The sequence below is a fragment of the Primulina eburnea genome, unplaced genomic scaffold (assembly GCF_022965805.1).
Source record: "Primulina eburnea isolate SZY01 unplaced genomic scaffold, ASM2296580v1 ctg739_ERROPOS11973397, whole genome shotgun sequence".
Classification (NCBI taxonomy): Eukaryota; Viridiplantae; Streptophyta; class Magnoliopsida; order Lamiales; family Gesneriaceae; genus Primulina; species Primulina eburnea.
The window spans coordinates 1,197,599-1,215,522 of record NW_027331510.1 but is presented as its reverse complement, the minus strand read 5'-3'; the positions used below and the strand labels follow the sequence as shown (position 1 = coordinate 1,215,522).

At 35.0% G+C, this 17,924-nt stretch overlaps 2 protein-coding genes across 11 annotated transcripts; both read right to left on the bottom strand.

Annotated features, from left to right (window-relative positions):
- Positions 1 to 470: 470 nt before the first annotated feature.
- On the bottom strand, positions 471 to 11,936 carry LOC140821871 (uncharacterized). 6 transcript variants are annotated; one of them, XM_073182524.1, is made up of 18 exons: positions 11,669 to 11,936; positions 10,857 to 10,952; positions 7,630 to 7,820; positions 7,414 to 7,518; positions 6,873 to 6,973; positions 6,270 to 6,348; positions 5,959 to 5,970; positions 5,811 to 5,876; positions 4,789 to 4,857; positions 4,644 to 4,700; positions 3,806 to 3,883; positions 3,331 to 3,428; positions 3,203 to 3,251; positions 2,744 to 2,871; positions 2,128 to 2,236; positions 1,889 to 1,951; positions 1,147 to 1,206; positions 471 to 927 (listed from the first exon to the last, which is right to left on the bottom strand). In XM_073182524.1, the coding sequence occupies exons 1-18, from the start codon at positions 11,760 to 11,762 to the stop codon at positions 757 to 759; spliced, it is 1,626 nt and encodes a 541-aa protein (XP_073038625.1). In that variant the 5' UTR covers positions 11,763 to 11,936; the 3' UTR covers positions 471 to 756. The 6 variants fall into 6 exon arrangements, with proteins under 6 accessions (XP_073038625.1, XP_073038626.1, XP_073038629.1 ...); XM_073182525.1 differs by having other exon boundaries at positions 3,203 to 3,248; positions 11,669 to 11,935; XM_073182528.1 differs by lacking the exon at positions 11,669 to 11,936 and adding an exon at positions 11,483 to 11,522.
- LOC140821873 (ADP-ribosylation factor-like protein 8c) lies at positions 10,857 to 16,633 on the bottom strand. Of its 5 annotated transcripts, none has more exons than XM_073182533.1 (7): positions 16,409 to 16,633; positions 14,843 to 14,924; positions 14,666 to 14,698; positions 14,443 to 14,564; positions 13,911 to 14,072; positions 13,686 to 13,836; positions 10,857 to 10,952 (listed from the first exon to the last, which is right to left on the bottom strand). In XM_073182533.1, the coding sequence occupies exons 1-6, from the start codon at positions 16,444 to 16,446 to the stop codon at positions 13,719 to 13,721; spliced, it is 555 nt and encodes a 184-aa protein (XP_073038634.1). In that variant the 5' UTR covers positions 16,447 to 16,633; the 3' UTR covers positions 10,857 to 10,952; positions 13,686 to 13,718. The 5 variants fall into 5 exon arrangements, with proteins under 5 accessions (XP_073038634.1, XP_073038635.1, XP_073038633.1 ...); XM_073182534.1 differs by lacking the exon at positions 10,857 to 10,952 and adding an exon at positions 12,686 to 12,952; XM_073182532.1 differs by lacking the exon at positions 10,857 to 10,952 and adding an exon at positions 12,686 to 12,949.
- Positions 16,634 to 17,924: the final 1,291 nt, after the last annotated feature.

Genomic DNA, 17,924 nt, shown 5'->3' with positions numbered 1-17,924 from the left:
TCGCATACAATATGCAAGAACCTGGAGACATAAACGTGTATTGGAATCTCCAGTGGTACTCCCGCAGCGCAGAGAATACACAAAATTCAAAACTCTCTGCAACTAGTCAGTTTCGGACACAAGAAGAATAGTTTTGGTTGAGTGATGTTATCAATTGAAAACGAGAATTTAATATTTGACATTTCACTTACAGCAATGGCATTGACAAGTGGTGGTTTTTCCGGCATTTTGGAGACCTACAAGCGAAATTTCCATTTCCTGTTTGAAGAACAAACTGAAAGGGAATTTTAATAAAATCCTAAGCCTGTAAGGTATGATTCTCGATTCGTCGTCAAGATTTTTCAACTAAATTCTTCGTACAAAAGTTCAAAAGCATAATGTTTCTGAAAATAACTTCGATACATGGGAGCACACATACCTATTGCAACACATGACAAAAAACGAACTTCTGTCGGTAAAAAGCCAGTAAATAAATTGCTGTCAAACATATGAAGGTAATATTTTTTGGCCTACATTAAAAATCTGCTCATGGATGCAGATTTCTATCATCCGAATTCATACTTGCTTTACTTTGAAATGGTTTTATTGCTAGGCATAGCTAAAATTTATGCTGACATTTTTTGGAGCTAAAAGATTAAAAAAATCAGAATGTCTCAAACATTGGGTAGAATACTTCGTTGACACAAATATTGAGTTCAGAAATGACTCCTAAACAGCTAAGTAACTCATACTAGACATACAAGGTTCTCGTACTCATCAACTTCTAGAGATTTCATCTTGAACACGCTGAATCTCATTTTCTATTTCTTTCCCCATTGCAATCTCACTTGCCTTGCTTTTGCTGATTAAATCGTTTAGACACTGTAAACAGGAGAGATACTCGGCTTTTACTTCAGAAGACTCCAACAATGACTTCTCATTGCCAAACTGCACGAAATTAAGAAAGGAAGCATTTGGACAAAAATAACTACGCATAAATAACATAATACACATTCACATCCACTAACTCATCAAATAAAAATATATACCTATTGTCTATACGAGAAATTCAGTGTAGAACAAAAATAATAAAACAATCGAACGTCACATTAAATACTATCAAACCACGTAGAATACAGAAAAAATTCGAACTAAATTTGCATGTACCTCCTTCAAAATAGACATGCATTGAAGAAGTGAAGCATCAGCCTCAGAGGGAATGCACTCCTGTTTTATCAAGGAAACAATGATTATCTTCTAGTATAGAAAGGTAGACTCACAATGACAGATGGTGAAATTAGACAAGATGAATGCGACACAAGCTACTGGGATAGAAATAAAATCGATGCTTCATAGACTGTCACTAAAAGTCACGAAGTTCAAAAAAGGAAAAAAATCTTGGCAAACCCCGTGCTTCTTTCGATACTCTAGAGGTTAAGATTGAAACAGATATACTTCACTCTGCATTTTCTCACAAATTTCTTTAAAATGATGTTTGTCATAGAACTCATGAGGGAGAAGAAACAGAGGAAAATAACGCTGCTCTGAATTTTCCAAATGCAATAACACATCAGCTAAAAGGCATACAAAATTATGGATATGTATAATAAGCAAGCAACAATATGTTTGGAACACGACAATTTCATCATGTAAAACAACTTATGGATGCAAACAAAAGGGTTGCAAAAATATTTCAGTCCACGGGGAATAAATTACTCAGATTTTGAAAATTATTTTGATACATTTCTGAATCATGCAATTTCAAATGGTATGATCCCAGTTCTATCATATATCGTAGACAGAATCAAGGATAGTAGAAGAAAATCAGCCTAAAAACATTTCAAGATCAATCATAATTTGACAGAATAAATTCCATTCAATTATCTCTATCAGGTTAATGCATACTGACCCTTGAATCCTGAAATTGCAGTTTTCTTATCTCCAATGATCCGAGAGCATTGAGTGATTGTAGCTACAAGAAGATTTACACAAAATGAGTTATCTTACAACACATAAAGTGGTATCAGCAAATAAAATACGAGCGAGTTTGAAAATGCAAATTACATAATCAAGTGAAATACATAATAGGTGAATGTTATATAGTTGGTCCGTTGTGCACTAGATTGCAAATTAACATAGTAAACGAACCAATATCAACATCATGGGATGCCCATCTTTTCCAGTTTTTGGGTACACCACAATGGGCTCTTTGTTCCCTCTCTCTTTCACAAATTGGAGAAGAATTTGTCGAGCTATTCTGTTGAAGATAGCCATTAAAAAATGTAAAACACAATTTATTTCAACAAAGCCAAATTTTGTTATTTAAATATAAAAAACCACTTTATACAAAGAAAGAAGACAGAGCATGTTCCAATTGGAAAAACAAAGCCAACAGATAATGGTTAAGAATATCTTCGACTATCCTGGCAGTTAATACCTCCTAAAATTACTGATATAGCAACTCTCGACATATTAATTGCTAGGGCCCGATCAATGCTGATATAAGAAAACACGAAAAATACTTTTAACTTTTTTCCAGGAATGTGTACCATTTGAAATTAAAATTAACATTTGACTAATGGAAGATATGTGTTATAAGTTGTTGTGACTTGTGAATGCACATAATTTTCCAAAAAAATGCCTTGAAAATGTATCTCAAGAATAGAAAAAAGGTGCTATTTTAGAATTTTTAAAAAATCAGGAAGCTCAATTGAAACTATCACAAGCAATACGACATTGTCAGTAAATATTCAGCCGCACTAACCTTATCGATCCCCTTAGTAGTATTTTGGCCTTATCAAGCTCAGTAATTGCTTGAGAACTATTTCTCTTCATTAGATCGTCGGAGATGAGCATTTTCACTCTAGCAATGTATAGCATGTTGGCCGCATTCTGTTCACCAAGAAATATGGTACTAAGTGTGTCACCTTAACGAAGGGACACGATAAGGGGAAAAACGCAACACAGAAAAAGAGAGCATCAAAGTTTAAATTGCAAGTATCTGAGTAGTGCTTGAAACTCGGCTGCTATCATTTAATCACATTAGCTGATTATAGTGGGACCCAAATGATAGGAAAAGGATTTTGTGAAAGATAACCCACGAGAAGGGAGCAAGTTATAGTAGTTTCAGTAAACGCATTTTAAACAATAGATCCACATGAGATGGAAAATAAGACGAGGCATAGAATCAATAAGGAGTCTGAAAACAGCAAAAATATTAAACCTGAATATGTTCTGCAGGAAGTAAGTGTGTCTGAGCTTCAAGACATCTGCTACAGAAGAACATCATGTCATTCTCGAGCAGAAACATCTGTGGTTTTGAATTCATGGGGTAGTGAAGTATGAAAGTACCTCTCCAGTAGCTCTTCAGCTTCACTAAGCTGCCCCAATGATTGGAGGGTTAAAGCAAGGCGTTCAGCTGCGACAACAGTGCCCAACGATTTCCACCCCTTTGACATGTAATAAGTATCTCATTTACGCTTACAAATGAAACCATGGAAAATCCAGAAAGATTGAAGGGTAATTAACAAATTAAGTAGGATCTCCAATTCACATTAGTTGCAATATTTTAGGGCCTATAGCAGAGTGTTCAATGGCAGGGTAATTCATAACCAACTGATGAAAACATGTTCATTTGCCTTGATAAGATCAGAGTGGTGGAGCTGGCAACATTAAAGGAAACAATACATGCCTAAGTTACTACTTCAATGCATGGTATATCTGAGGAACCGATGTCCGATGAATATAATAACTTTCCTGAGAGATATCCATAACAATAATATGAATGACACTTGATAAAAGTAAACGACTTATAAAAATGATAAACCTTTGATAATTCCAACATATGCAGAATCTTTCTCAAAAAGATCTCAGCTTCAGCAAATTGATTGGACTTGACGTACATCTATAGTTAATGGCGGAGAAAAAATCACGACACTATGATTAGATTATAAGAATAATTCAAAAACAGAAGACATACAAGCAAAAACATGCTCCAAGAAAAATATCACCCAGATAGCGTATATGATGGCTAAAGGACAATATTCATGTGATTAGGTGTGCTGATCATGTTCATAATTATTAAAGTAAATATCCTGCCAACTACAGTTCTCTCAAGTGATCTGTTCGAGTAAAAATCCATTTTGACCAAAGTTTTTGAAAGCATGGTATGAATTGAACCATTCATGGAAACTAGAAGTTGTGAACAAGAGGGGATATTATGATTTCATTGCACTTATCTTTCTTCCTCTTTTCCTCCTTGGAGGTGGGACAGCAGAGGGTACCATCAATGGAAATGGTCAACCACAAACCATCTAAGATAAGGGAGACACAACAAAAAACTTTCATTTGGCAAATGCATTATCTAACAACACCAAGCTTTATGAGATGAGATATGTACAGTGTTTTTGAATCTGCAATATGTGTGTGGATAACAGTAGAAACATAGGTAAGAGGCTGCCCATATGGGGAGATTTGAAGGTCGTCAAAATGTTTTTGCTGTGACATTCTTTTTGGGGAATTTTTTCACTATTAAGGGCATAAAATATTTTATTCAGGTTTTTGTGGTGTGTGTGCGCATAACATTGGAGTGTATGAGTGTGTTGGGACTTATTTTATCACATACTGTGGCAGTCTCAAATTGTTGTTTAATAAGGAATTACAACCTGAGCAAGATATTGCAATCTCCTAATACATATGATGGTCTCCCCTTGCCCACTTTCCTACAAGGTTAACAAGAAACAGTCAGGGAGAAAAACTTTTTATTTCATATAGAAAATCAGCACTCATCATGAAAGAATATTGGCAGACCTCCAGGATTCTAATCGAATTCAAAATTAAGTCTTCAGAATCCTTTACTTTCCCTTCGAGATACAAAACCTGTTCATTGATAACTTTTTTAGAAAATGACTCATAATTGATATTACATCTTCATGCCTTCACTGACAATTCCATAGGATCATTTTGTAGCAACCAGTTTAGTAATGACAGCAGAATAAGTAAAGGCAACAAACATCGAGGCATACTTACTTGAAGGTGAAATGGATTTCAATTCAATCCTTCCAAGATATATGACATAATTTTCTGTGCACAAAAAACCATTGAAACACAACCACCTTGGCCATAGGCTTACCATGACGACCGGTCACATCAAGTCATAACACTACCACGAAGCACGAGAAGGCTATAGGCACGAGTAGTAAGGAGGGGATAAATAAACAGGGGAGTTAGTTATATTTCAAGTTTTTACTGGGAATCTAGAAAGGGAAGAGGGAGAGTTTGCATGTGTGGGGGGACGGGATAAAAAACAGGGGAGTTAGTTTTTTTGGTAAATAATTTTTTCTGATTGAATGTTGCTAGGGTGGGAGAGGATTATATTCTGCTAAGAGCACTATTCCTCTCAAGGACCATATCTATTGGAAAGAGTGATTATTATCTTGTAAAAAACTTACCTGTTCAATGAATTTTTTTCTATTGTTATTGAGTTCCAATCCTTCTATATTCTCCCATAAATTGTTGGTTGAATTAGTGGTTGCAACAGCTTTCATATATCTTCAACCCCTTCGAAAAGATGAGTTAAACTTGACAGACTTGATTCTCACTTCTAATGTTTTTTTAGGGACACACATCAAGACTAGAGTGACAAATATACCAACATGCAGCTCCTTGCCCATAAAGTGCAATTGTCATGAACATATATTTCATATGTGTTCCATCAGATAAAAAGCAAAAGGAATTTCAAGGGTTAAAACCACAACAAAAAAACAACAAAGAACAATTGATTAGTTTTTCAAATTCCATGTCTGTAAAAATAGACAAAGAAGTGAGCTTACAGTCCCAAGATGATACATGGTATCAGCATAGTCTGTGTTTGTTTCTCCCAGAACACGTCGCTTTGTCTGATCAATAATAAAATGGTAACGAAAGTACAGAATATTTAGTTGAGAAAGAAAAAGGTTGGATGTACTGCTTGATATGTACCTTCAAAGCATGCTGCCAAAATTGTAAAAAAAAATTTAGAAAACGTTAGAAACAAAGAAAATTATGGCGAAAGTGAAGAATGATACAGCCATATCACATGCAAAAACTCAGGATAGACGAGCAATATTACACCTCTATCAACATTATCAGCAGTTAATGCTTCACGGCAAGTTGATGAAAGAATAGTATGGTACTTTTACACATCAGCCAACACAAATTACAACTTTCAAAATGCCAAAAAAAAAAAAATTAAAAATGTTCAAAAAAAAAAAAGAATTATAACAAATTGACATCTATAGTGTGAACATTACCTCATAGCAACCACGAGCCTTTTCCAATTCTCTCTGCACAAGGAAGAATTGGCCTAGATTATGAAAAGCAGCCCCAACTCTACAATATACAATAGGTAAAGGCTACATAAGATGTATTAAGGTGATTTTAAGCAATCAAGCTCCATTATAGATTCCAGAAAAGATGTGAGAATTGAGAAAGAGTAACAATGTCAAAATTTTCTAAGATGTGCCATATCTACAACTGATCATTCATTGTCTAAAACAGTTGTTGAGGTCGTTGAGGCCATTAGCCACATGCTTATGATTAAGATATGGTAGGGCTAGCCAACCCCCATCTTCTGACGGCACTTTTAACAAAAATTTCAAGCCTTCTCGCATACGAAAAAGATTATAACATAAGCAGCACATGTTGATGTACAGTTTGTTATACATTGAAAAACATTAAAACATGCAACTTTTGTACAAATACACCAAACATGAAGAAAATGTGGCTTTTATAAAGTCATTTTATTTGTTACACTGAGACTCTAACTCGAAGAAATTTTACACGAAGCAAAAGAAAACATTCAAAAAGTTAGTACATAAAAGTTAATTGAAAAGGTTCAAATTATACATGCCCACCTTACGTCATCGGGTCCAAAAGATTCTTCCAGTATATGTATGGCCTTCATGTACAATGGTTCTGCTTTGTCGAAGTCCTTTTCGATCCTATAGAGCTCTGCCTGCATATACCGTTACTGTTTCATCGACTTCAAAAGAATATCTTGTTGTCAGGAATTTTAGAAGGACAGATCACTACAAGTATCTCAAACAGGAAGAAGTTTCCACAATGGGCGTTCCTTAATAAGAGGTTTATGGTGTTCCAAGGAGATATGCCTGATGCTCTGACCCAAAATCAAAACCAGAATGAAAGTAGAAAATGAATCTAGCTCATGCCCTGATTAGAAAGTAATTTCTCATTTACCATTTGTGTTACTCCAGATAGGGATTCATCCATCATCGTGTATAGTTTATTTTGTGTTAAGAAACCGGCAGAGGCTCATAGAAGAAATGAGACATATCAAAGTTCAATTAAAAAAAACTCTAGAGCACAAGTTCATTGTGATACAACCATATTAGGCACAATAATAATTATCTTTACAGTGTTTTAAAGAGGACCCACCAGATTGTTACAAGCAGAGGCAACATGTGGATCACTTTCTCCAAAACCTTCAATAGCTTCTTGCAATGCTGATACAAAAAATTTCTCAGCTAGCTCAAACTTTCCCTAGATGATATTAAACGACAATCAGACGACTTGCTAAATTATATAGAGAAACTCAAAGATAATAATAGCTTATTTTGGAAAGCCCAAAGAAATGTAATCAAGAACGTTCACCTGCATAAAAAAACCTCTACCACTATCAGTAAAAACTCTCCATTTGGATGTATGCTCGTTCGATATCACAGAGACATCTTCAACTTTACTCAAGCCAGAAACATCAGCCAAACTTGTACCCTTTTTGGAAGTTGATTCAATAGAAATATCATCCGCCCTTGAAGGCATGGAATTCATCCCCAGAATTAATACTAAAGAGAAAATATGAACAGTTGTCATTTTTGAGACTCGGTTTCACAAAAAAAAAAAGTAATTGTTGGGAATGCAACCAAAGTCCCACATTGAAAGATCGAGAAGAAGATCATAGATTAATAAAATAAAATGATATCTCCATTGATATGATGTCTTTTAGGTAAAGTCCAAAAACAAAACCATGAGGGTTGATGTAAGGTCAAGAAAATTCGAGCTACGTCAGCTGACTGCATGCAATCTAAGGTTTTACTAAAATATGTGTTTAATTATTTTAATACATTAAATGCATGGTTTTTGTTGATTTACGTTTTTTAAGGATTGTACATGATGAGATCGAAGGCATCTAGGTTCTGAATTTGGGTTTGGAACTAGTCATGGTAGAGGACCGATCGGATTTCTTGGATGTTGGCTCGGTATGGACTAGATCGGGCTTTGGGAAGGGGACTGGCTGTAGGGGAGTCGAACCAAGCCACAGTGCAGACCCTAAGGGGTCTGAGTCATGGTTCAGGATGGCTCAACCACGGCTGGTCACGGCCTAGGAGTAGATCAAGGCGCAGGAGTCGAGTAGGGTAGGGTTTGGGATTGTTTTCGGGTTATTCACGTATGGTTGGGTTTATGGGCAGGCAGTAGGCGTGAGTAGGGCTGGTCCAGGAGGGGTTCCACGGCCTGGTCTTGGTCCTAGTAAGTGTTGGTTCGGGGCTGGTCCATGTCGGTTAGGCGTAGAGCCGAAGATTTGGCTCGGGGTGCAACTAGGGTAAGGGTTATACATACAGAATTTTTCCAGCAGGTTGCAGCCGAGATTAGGGGGCTCCAAATAGCCGGAATATGGTTGGTTAGGGGTTGGTAGGGTGTGATTAAGTTGTGATTTAAGTTGGGAAAAGTTTGACTGAGTTTCAAGTTGATTCGGGTTAAAACCGGGACCCCGGTCCAAGTTTTAAAACGAATCGTAAAAGTTATTGAACAGGCTCGAAGTTACGTCTAGGAAATGATTATAAATATGTTTTGAGGTGTTTTAAGGAGTTTGGTTGGCTTCTGGTTGAAATTTTGAGGTCCAGAGATAAAATGGTCAATTAGGGTTTTCAGGGGCAAAATGATCATTTTGCACCCGCGTCGAGTTAGCAGTTCTGGCAGCGCCCTGTGCATGTAATTACGAACATGACTTTTTATGGAAATACGAAAAATACGTTGCATGCTTGATTTTAAGGAAATTTATGTATATGCATAATTTTTATAAGTGATGAATATGATGATATGTTTTGAAGGATGAACACGAACACGAACATATAAGGCCAAGGCTCAGTGAATGGGTAATATTGTCCCTGATGTCCCCGCCGCCGGGTCCCGCGGTTATACGTAGATGGGTCCATCGACTAGAGCTGATACGAAAGTCACAACTAATAATCTGAATTCAAATAAAGAAAATGAACATGTATATGTTGATATGATTAATTATGTGATGGACACGTTATGCTTTTACATGCTATGTTTAAGTTCATACTTTTAAGATCATGAAATGTATGTTAATTACAGCACTTTTCACTGTTGCGCGTTATGTATATGTACTTGTTATAACGATTCAGGGGTGTTGAGTCTTCAGACTCACTAGGTGTGAATATTGCAGGTGGGCATGATGATGTGGAGACTGGAGGCGCCGAAAACTGAGTAGGCGGAGCTGAGTGCGTGCACGTTGACCTGAGGACCTTGCATTTTTCCGCACTTTATGTTTATGAGTCAGGGTTGATACATTATGTTTTACGTTCGTTTTCATGTGGAGGATTTGACAGGATTTTGAATATTGCATTGAAGTTCTTTTAAAACAGTAGTCTAGGGATTTGTTGATATTTAGATTTTATTTAACTGCAGTATTTTATTCAGTAGTTGAATGATTCTTTTTAAATGCGATTGTTTGAGTAATTTTCGAAAATAGCTTAAAAAAATAACAGTATTTTAGTAGTAGATGTTTCAGTTGATGCATAAAGTGGACAATATCATTCCAATATGGAGATATATAAGTTTCATTGCACTACAAGCCAAAATGTTAGCCATAGGCCAGCGAGGAAGGGACTAAACTATGGTAACATACAAGGAATGATTAACAACATCCACATGAAAGCATTTTACTGATTAAAAATATAACATTTGTACCTGAATATAATCAATTCTTTAGAAGAAAGAAATATAAGTGTAAAAGAGCAATATAAATACGAAAGACTTAAGCTGTGATGAAACACACAACTGACTCAAGTGTTGTAATCATGCAAATACACATATGCTCAGTACTTATTATTGCCTTTGAGAGAAACAGTTCCATTCAATCAAGCTCAATGGACACCAACCAGATAAGCCACATAATCTTCTGACATACCTTGAATCATTGTGAAGAGCTTGAGTTATGAGCCATTATAATATTTGTATGCTTTATTACCTTGCCTGTTTGGCGGTGATCTTTCATACCTTGATTTTCTATTTCTAGCAGAGATGGAGCCAAAAGGGGGGTGGGTGTGACCGCCTCCCCTCAATTCCTCCCATCATCTTCCTCTTACTCCTATTTCATTAAGAAATATTTATTTTTCTAAATAATTTTAGCACTCTTGCCCCCCTTTAATTTTGTCAATACCATTCATAGTCCTACTAGTTCTTAAATACAGGTTTCCAAACACAAAATTATTCGATAAAAATTCTTTTACCATTAATATTTATTTTAATAGTGTTTTGACATATAACAATAATGAAATTTCACACCACACACCCCCCCCCCCCCCCTAATGAAATTTTCTGGCTCCGTCATTTTCTAGGTTTGACAAGTCATTGAACCACCAACACTATTATTCACGTTGAAATCGACACCGGGGAAGCAAACTGAATACCGACAAATGAGTAAATGATAACCAGAGAGGACCATCGTGAATGAGTTGTATGTCTGGGGCTCTACAGCCTGACGTGGATACTTCCCAGATCTTATCAATTGTTACTACATTGAGATGTAATCAAAACATATATATTTTTGAGATGGTAACCCAAGACATCATGCATACCAGCTGACCCAGGCAAAAAAACCCATCGAAGTGCTTCCGTGTGGTGCCTCCAATCACAATAGCCAAAACCATGTTCCAAAGAAGTTTTCAGCTCTCCTGAAAATGACAACAAAAGTTGCTGATGAATACCAACATGAGATGAAAGGCACAATGAACAAAATATAATTCAGACTTTATTTATCCTGATGACTAAATTAGACATGGCAGTCTAGTCATAAATGAAAAGGCTAGGAGCATTTGTTAGCAGTTTAGTTCGACATCATTTTTATTTTCTGAAAAAGGAAAGCAGCTTATCAAAATCGCTTTGGTGCTCCAGACTTCAAATACTCATTTAAAGTTAAAAAAAGAAATAGCATCAAACAGCAAATAACTCAGAGTCTCACAGAGAATGATGGTGGTATTGTCCAGAAACTTCTTTACCAAATAGAGGAATGCTAGTATGATGGAAACTATGGTGTATATGTCAGGATTAGATTATGGTGGACATTGGTCGTACATTGCCGTATTGGATAACAAAGAAACCATACAATACTAATTCAATCCAATATAATGTGTGTGTCAACATGTGATAACATAGGCAAGATACAAAGAAAGAACCAATAGATAATAGTGATACGTATTTTTACCGAATGAATAAATGGCGCCAGTCATATTCATATGCACTCCATGCCACTTAACTCCCAACTAATTTACAAAAATAACTGATTCCAGAATAGACATTCCCTATTTCTCTGTATTGCACTTTAATTTTGCTAGCTGAATTCGAGTTTTGCTAGTACAGCCATAAATCTATTTTCTTGGTAACAAGTTACCTGTATTTTGCAGATAATTACAGGGTTTTGCCCGTAATGAATGACAAGACCGGATCCTACCACATAATTTAGCCACCGCTTGCCGATAATACATTTCTTCTTGCCTTCAAAATTTAAAACTCACTGAATTCGAAAATCACCAGCGGAATCGTTCCCCCTTTCGACTCAAAACCAACTTGGATGCCTAGCGGGCCGAATTGGTCCGGATCCGTACGAAAATTACGGGTAAAATAACCCGATCAAGTTGGCAGCTGGTTAAACATGTGCTCCGATAATTTTAAAAAAATAAAATAAGATATTTTAAAAAAACTTATATTATTTTGATCATCAAAATTTTAAAAAATAAATAAATATTTTTAAAACATCAAAACTTTGTCATTTATTAGTTTGATTTTAACGATCATGTGCTATCTTGATCTTGAATTTTTTTTGAGGTCTTCTCAAATAAATGAGACTTCTTCCATCAAGTTGGACCCTAGTCATGAGGGTCTCTTGTATGAGCCAAGAGTTTATGACAACATAGATTGATGAAGTGGGACAAAAAGTCAAAGATTAGATAGATGGATAGAGAAGAAAAAGCGAGTGCTGGCGGGTGAGAGGGGCCAGGAAAGCTTGAGCGAGCCCCTAGTCTCAGCCTCTCCTTAAGGGCGATGGTGGCATCTATGATTGTTTGAGGATGGCAAGCTCCGGAGGAGAAGTGTGTGAATCACACGAACTCGGTCTTCTGTAAATATCGAGTTTTCTCGTTTATTTGCAAATTATTACTTGTATATCTAGAGACGTCCAAGCTTTCTTTTTGTTTTTCGTTCACATATCTGACTTAGCGTTGGAGGGGTTACGTCGGACGTTCCGACCCCCTCTAACACTCTTTGCTTGGTTTCAAATCCACTTCAAACGTGAAGTTTTGGGCTCGAGTTACATTCGGATATATAATATATATATATATATATATATATATATATATATATATATATATATATATATAGTCCGACAGTGGCTATGGCTATGAAAGTGACATTGACAAGATAACGATCACATCGATAAATTTCATCACAAGAAAGAACGTTCCCCATTTATATGAAGGATTATACCATACATACAGTCGAGTCTAATTATCAAAGCACACACGAAACATCACCAAGTAGTCTAGCGTATCTCCGATTATTCATGGGTGTAATCAGACACACATTTCGAAACTCAGTTATAAAAAAAATCCTAAATTTGTCTGACACAAACAAGAGGAGCCGCATCTTCTGCGAATATCATCGAATGCGTCTGAAGCTGCTAATATTAAAACAACAAAAACAGGTGTCATTTATGATTTGAAAAACGGCTAGACTCATATAATCCGATAGCATATTTGTATATTTTAAATTAACTAATGTTTATAAATGCTTAAACAAATAGTGAACATTCGATTTTCTTTACAAATTTTTTTATATGAAACGACGTAATATTATACAAAACGTGACATATGTCCATCGAGCATTGTCGTATTTTCCAATTACATATTCAACGGGTTCTCAAATAGTTCAAAGTTTATTCCACGTTAAACTCGTTAATTTTTATATTTATTTTCTCAAGCCATAAAAATAATTAAAGGGTTCTTGGAATAGGCTGATGTTTGTTCTTGTTCGAATAAATAGTAACAATTTTTTTTATAAAATCAAAACAAATAATAGTTAATTTACTAACTTGAATTTATTAAACGCCTTTCAATGAATTCTAACACTAGCTAGTCCACATGTTTATAAGAAATTCATAAATGCACGAAATACAAATTTACGTCATAAAGATTAGAGAGTTCTAAATATATATCAAATATGGTTTTCTATCATACTCACAATGAGATCGTAATTTTCTCACTCAAATCATCAACGATAAAATTTCAACGGAGTGGATATGAATCTAACGACAAACTGTCAAAGAACTTAATACACAGAAAAAAGATAGCTAGGCTGGGAGAGCAGCAAATAAAATGGAAGCCAGCACAACCCATTACCACATATTTACTTACCACATCATCATTTTCAATATGAAATCCCATCAATCATTTTGCTGTTCTTGAGTGTTTTATGAGCCAATCGATCACGACGTCTATGTTCACCGACTCCTTGCAAGAGATCATGTAGCAGCAAACTTCCCTATCTGAAATCGAACTCAGACCCCTGGAAACATTACGAACAAGAATGAATATCGAATAGACATCTGGAAAATTCGAGTTTATGGGAGTGACACTTACAACTGATCAACGAGTGCTTGCCTTGAAAGAGCTTCAGACTTGTCAATTTTGTTTCCAAGGACAAGCAAAGGAATCCCGCCTAATGAAGGTTTCTTCAAGAGCTCATCTAATTCACTCCGAGTGATAGGGATGCTGTCTCGATCTGCAGCATCAACCACGTATCTGCCTCAAGAACACGATAATTATTTAGGACAGACAAACATGGGAGTGAACAACCATTTCCCAGACTCAGCAGGGAAGGGAGTATAATTATAGTCTCTCAAATGAATATTCCTTAATTTTCATGGGTAATATTTCTAAAATGGCCAATTTTGCCCCTCCTCGACACACTAAATTAATTCCAGTTTATTGAATTTTCCAAGTCCGTCAGGTACACTACATGAAAAGAGTCAACCAACTCTCTTCGTTTTTTTTTCCTTTTCCCCCCTGAACTAGTCAGCCAACTTCCATCTCAGTTTATAACAGAATACACTCACAATTCTTTTCACATCAGAATTAAATTAGCTTCAAGGATTTGAAGTTTGCGACTTACAGGATAGCTGAGACACCACGGCAGTAACGCTCCCACATGGAACGAAATCTCCGTTGTCCCCCCAAGTCCCACAATTTTATGGTAACGTTTCCTTTCGTAACTTTACGCATATTAAATCCAACCTGTTTTCAAACACAAGAAGAATAGTTTTGATTGAGTAACGTTATCAATTGAAAACGAGAATTTGGGGTAATTTGCATTAACAAAAAAACAAAACACGTACGGTTGGAATCATGTCTTCACTATAGCCTCCTGTCTGAAGAAAAACAGTATCGATAACGATTATAATATGAGATATTCCACAGGAATGGAGGTGAAGTTTGTGTTTTAGAATATAAAATGTGCTTTGTATGTGAGCGAGAGAAAGAAGAAATCTGCAAAAATTTGACATTTCGCTTACAGCAATGGCATTAACAAGTGATGTTTTTCCGGCATTTTGGAGACCTACAAGTGAAAGTTCCATTTCCTGTTTGAAGAACAAGCTGAAAAGGAATATAGTCGGAAACAAAGTAATTTTAGATGTATATATCAAACATATTCTCATGGTAATATTTTACAAATTTTAAGAAAATAATTCCGTAAGGTACAATACAGGTGATCCTCGATTTGTCATCAAGACTTTTCAACTAAGCTCTTCATACAAAAGTTGAATCATGCAAGTTCAAAAGCATCTCAAGACATCATTAATTGGAACAATGATTGTTTCACATTCAATGTTTTTTTTCTGACGATAACCTCAACACATGGGAACACATATAACTATTGCAACATAAGGACCATGGCAAAAAAACTAACTTATATCGATAAAAATCCAGTAAATAAGTTGCTATCAAACAAATGGATGTAATTTTTTTTGGCTTACATTAAAAATCTGCTCATGGCAAATATAAATTCGGATGATAGAAAATCTGCTCCGAATTCATACTTGCTTTGCTGTGAACTATTTTTATTGCTAGGCATAGCTAAGATTTATGCTGACATTTTTTGGAGCTAAAAGATTAAAAAAAAATCAGAATGACTCGAACATTGGGTAGAATACTTCGTTGACACAAATATTAAGTCCTGAATTGACTCCTAAACAGAAATACAACCTAAGGGGCAACTTTTCCCAAATGATAGTCGTGCAATGGGTAATTGTGGATCATAGACTCTACCGAGAAAACCATAGACGTAAAGTCCATAAAGAGTTTTTGATATAAGATGTAAAGAACTTAATTTTATTTATTTCATTCATTTTCATGATATTCAACACCATTAAAAATTACTCCTTATTTCCTTGAAGGAAAATTAATTGAAAATCTGTTCCATAAATTGATTTCGTTGTTTTTTTCCATTTCATCGAAATCCTGAATATTACGAGGGTTTCCTCAATTCAGAATTAATGCCAGAATACACAGCTACAGCCTCAACGTTCAATTTCTAAAACCAGGAAACCGGTTTCTAACTCATTTATAAACAAAATGTGATCAGGTTTGGTCGTGAATCTATTTCCATTAGCACAGCTGGGGCAGGCAGCTAAGTGGAAAGGAGAGAGCTGCACCATGTCCTTACAAACATGGATTTTGCAGGATTGCCAGTGTATTCAAATTTCAATTGAAATAACAACACAATCCGTATACGTCACATTTAAGCCTTTGTTTCTCATTACTCTCAACGCTAGTAGGCATAAAATATAATTAACTACTACCTCATACCAATTCCCTCCTTCTTAGTCACATAATAAAAACATTTTAAACAAATATTACGGCCAATGAATACTTTACCTGAACGGAACCAAACTCATAAATCAATATGCACGATGAAGAATTTTAGAATCTAAACAATAGCAAAAATAAAAACTTCATGCACAATATCTTGATCGAACAAGCACTATAAGTATGTACATCCAACTAATCGATAAGGCAAAAAGCCAATAGAAAATATGTGCTGTAAATCCATTTCAAATAAAGAGTTACATAAAGTTCACCTCCGGAGCCAGTTGAGAAAAGAATCCCACAAGCCCATAGTCACGACTCAAAAGATTAAAAAATGAGACTTTTTGGATGAAATCAGCAAAAAGAGAGGTTGGAAACTGAACCCTTTGGATATTTCGCAAGGTGAGTTCTTGAATTATCCGTGGGGAGCACAAAGGTTACAAAAGAGAGGAGGAGGTGGGTGGGACAGACAAATGGGAAACTTCACCGACTGAAACAAGAATCGCTTCTTACTATTAATTTTTTTATAATCAAAATCGCATTTCCACGACATATCATCTTTTTTCTTTTCCATGTATATGATAATTGTATTTTAAATACGTATTTTTATTATAAACTTTAAAATTAGATCATTATTACAAAATTATGTGAGATTAAAGTTAAATAATTCGTTGGGAAAAAATTAGATAATCCATAACCAACAATGGGAAATTTATTAGTTAAATAATTTATTATTATAGGTTTTTTCATGTTTTTAATTTCTACTTAATACGTAAAAAAATCAAATTTCATTATTTAACAAGAAAGTAGATACTAATAATGATTATTAAATTACAATTTATCTGACACAAAAGTCTCTAATTTGAAACTATATTTTGAATCTCAATTATATCGATATTCTCATCCAACTCAAAATAATAATAATAATAATAATAATAATAATAATAATAATGACAACAAACTATTAGTATGATGCTAAATACAAAAATAAAGTTTTCTTTGTCCTCGTTTTTAATTCGATGCATTTTAGGGTTCGAAATGAAATCATTTAATATTGTAGATTTTTGGAGATCTCTCAATAATACGCACATGGATTTGTGGCTTTGTTGAACTCATTTAAGTAATTATAGCATCGTAATTCTACCTTAACGTTTTAAAGAAATATTTCATCTAATTCACAACAACTATATATATATCAAAATAACTCGGGGGATTAAGATAATTTTAACAAATGCGCCAACCTAAAATTAATTAATTTTATATATATCTCGGTCCCAACTTTATGACTGACTAATTCTTTTGTGGTGTGTTTGAGGTTTACTTATTAATTGTAACCTAAACCAAGCAAGCTCTCAGTCAATTAAATTATTATGAAAAAGCTTTTTTAGAAAAAAAAAAAAAAACAAAAGAAAAGAAGCCATTTACATTTTGTCGTCCGTACACTAAACCCTAATCTCCTTGGTATAAATAAGGGCATTGAAACATACATACATACATACATAAACGGCGACAATCCCAGCCACTGCTTACATTTTTAGTTTTTTTTTTTAAAAAAAAGTTTCTCGTTTGAGACTGCCGCAATCGGTTTGCGTATTCGATTATCTCGTCTGTGTGGAAAAAATCACAGAAAATGGAAGCGATTGCCATAAAAACATATATTTAATGTGCTCATGGACACGCAGACTCCTGTTTTTCTCCATAGATTACTGCGTTTTCTCGTGAGTTCTACACTCTTCTTCGTAACTTTTTTCCAGATTTTTACTGCAAAAATGCTCAATGATGATGGAT

Coding starts and splice junctions, on each gene's coding strand:
- LOC140821873 (XM_073182533.1), bottom strand. CDS start 16,446: ATGGGCTTGTGGGATTCTTTTCTCAACTGGCTCCGGAG. Junction 14,565..14,665: donor GTGAAGACATGATTCCAACC/GTACGTGTTTTG, acceptor GTTTGAAAACAG/GTTGGATTTAATATGCGTAA. Junction 13,837..13,910: donor CAAGCACTCGTTGATCAGTT/GTAAGTGTCACT, acceptor TAATGTTTCCAG/GGGTCTGAGTTCGATTTCAG.
- LOC140821871 (XM_073182524.1), bottom strand. CDS start 11,762: ATGTATTATCGGCAAGCGGTGGCTAAATTATGTGGTAGGATCCGGTCT. Junction 3,884..4,643: donor GATTGCAATATCTTGCTCAG/GTTGTAATTCCT, acceptor CATTAACTATAG/ATGTACGTCAAGTCCAATCA. Junction 928..1,146: donor GCATGTCTATTTTGAAGGAG/GTACATGCAAAT, acceptor AATTTCGTGCAG/TTTGGCAATGAGAAGTCATT.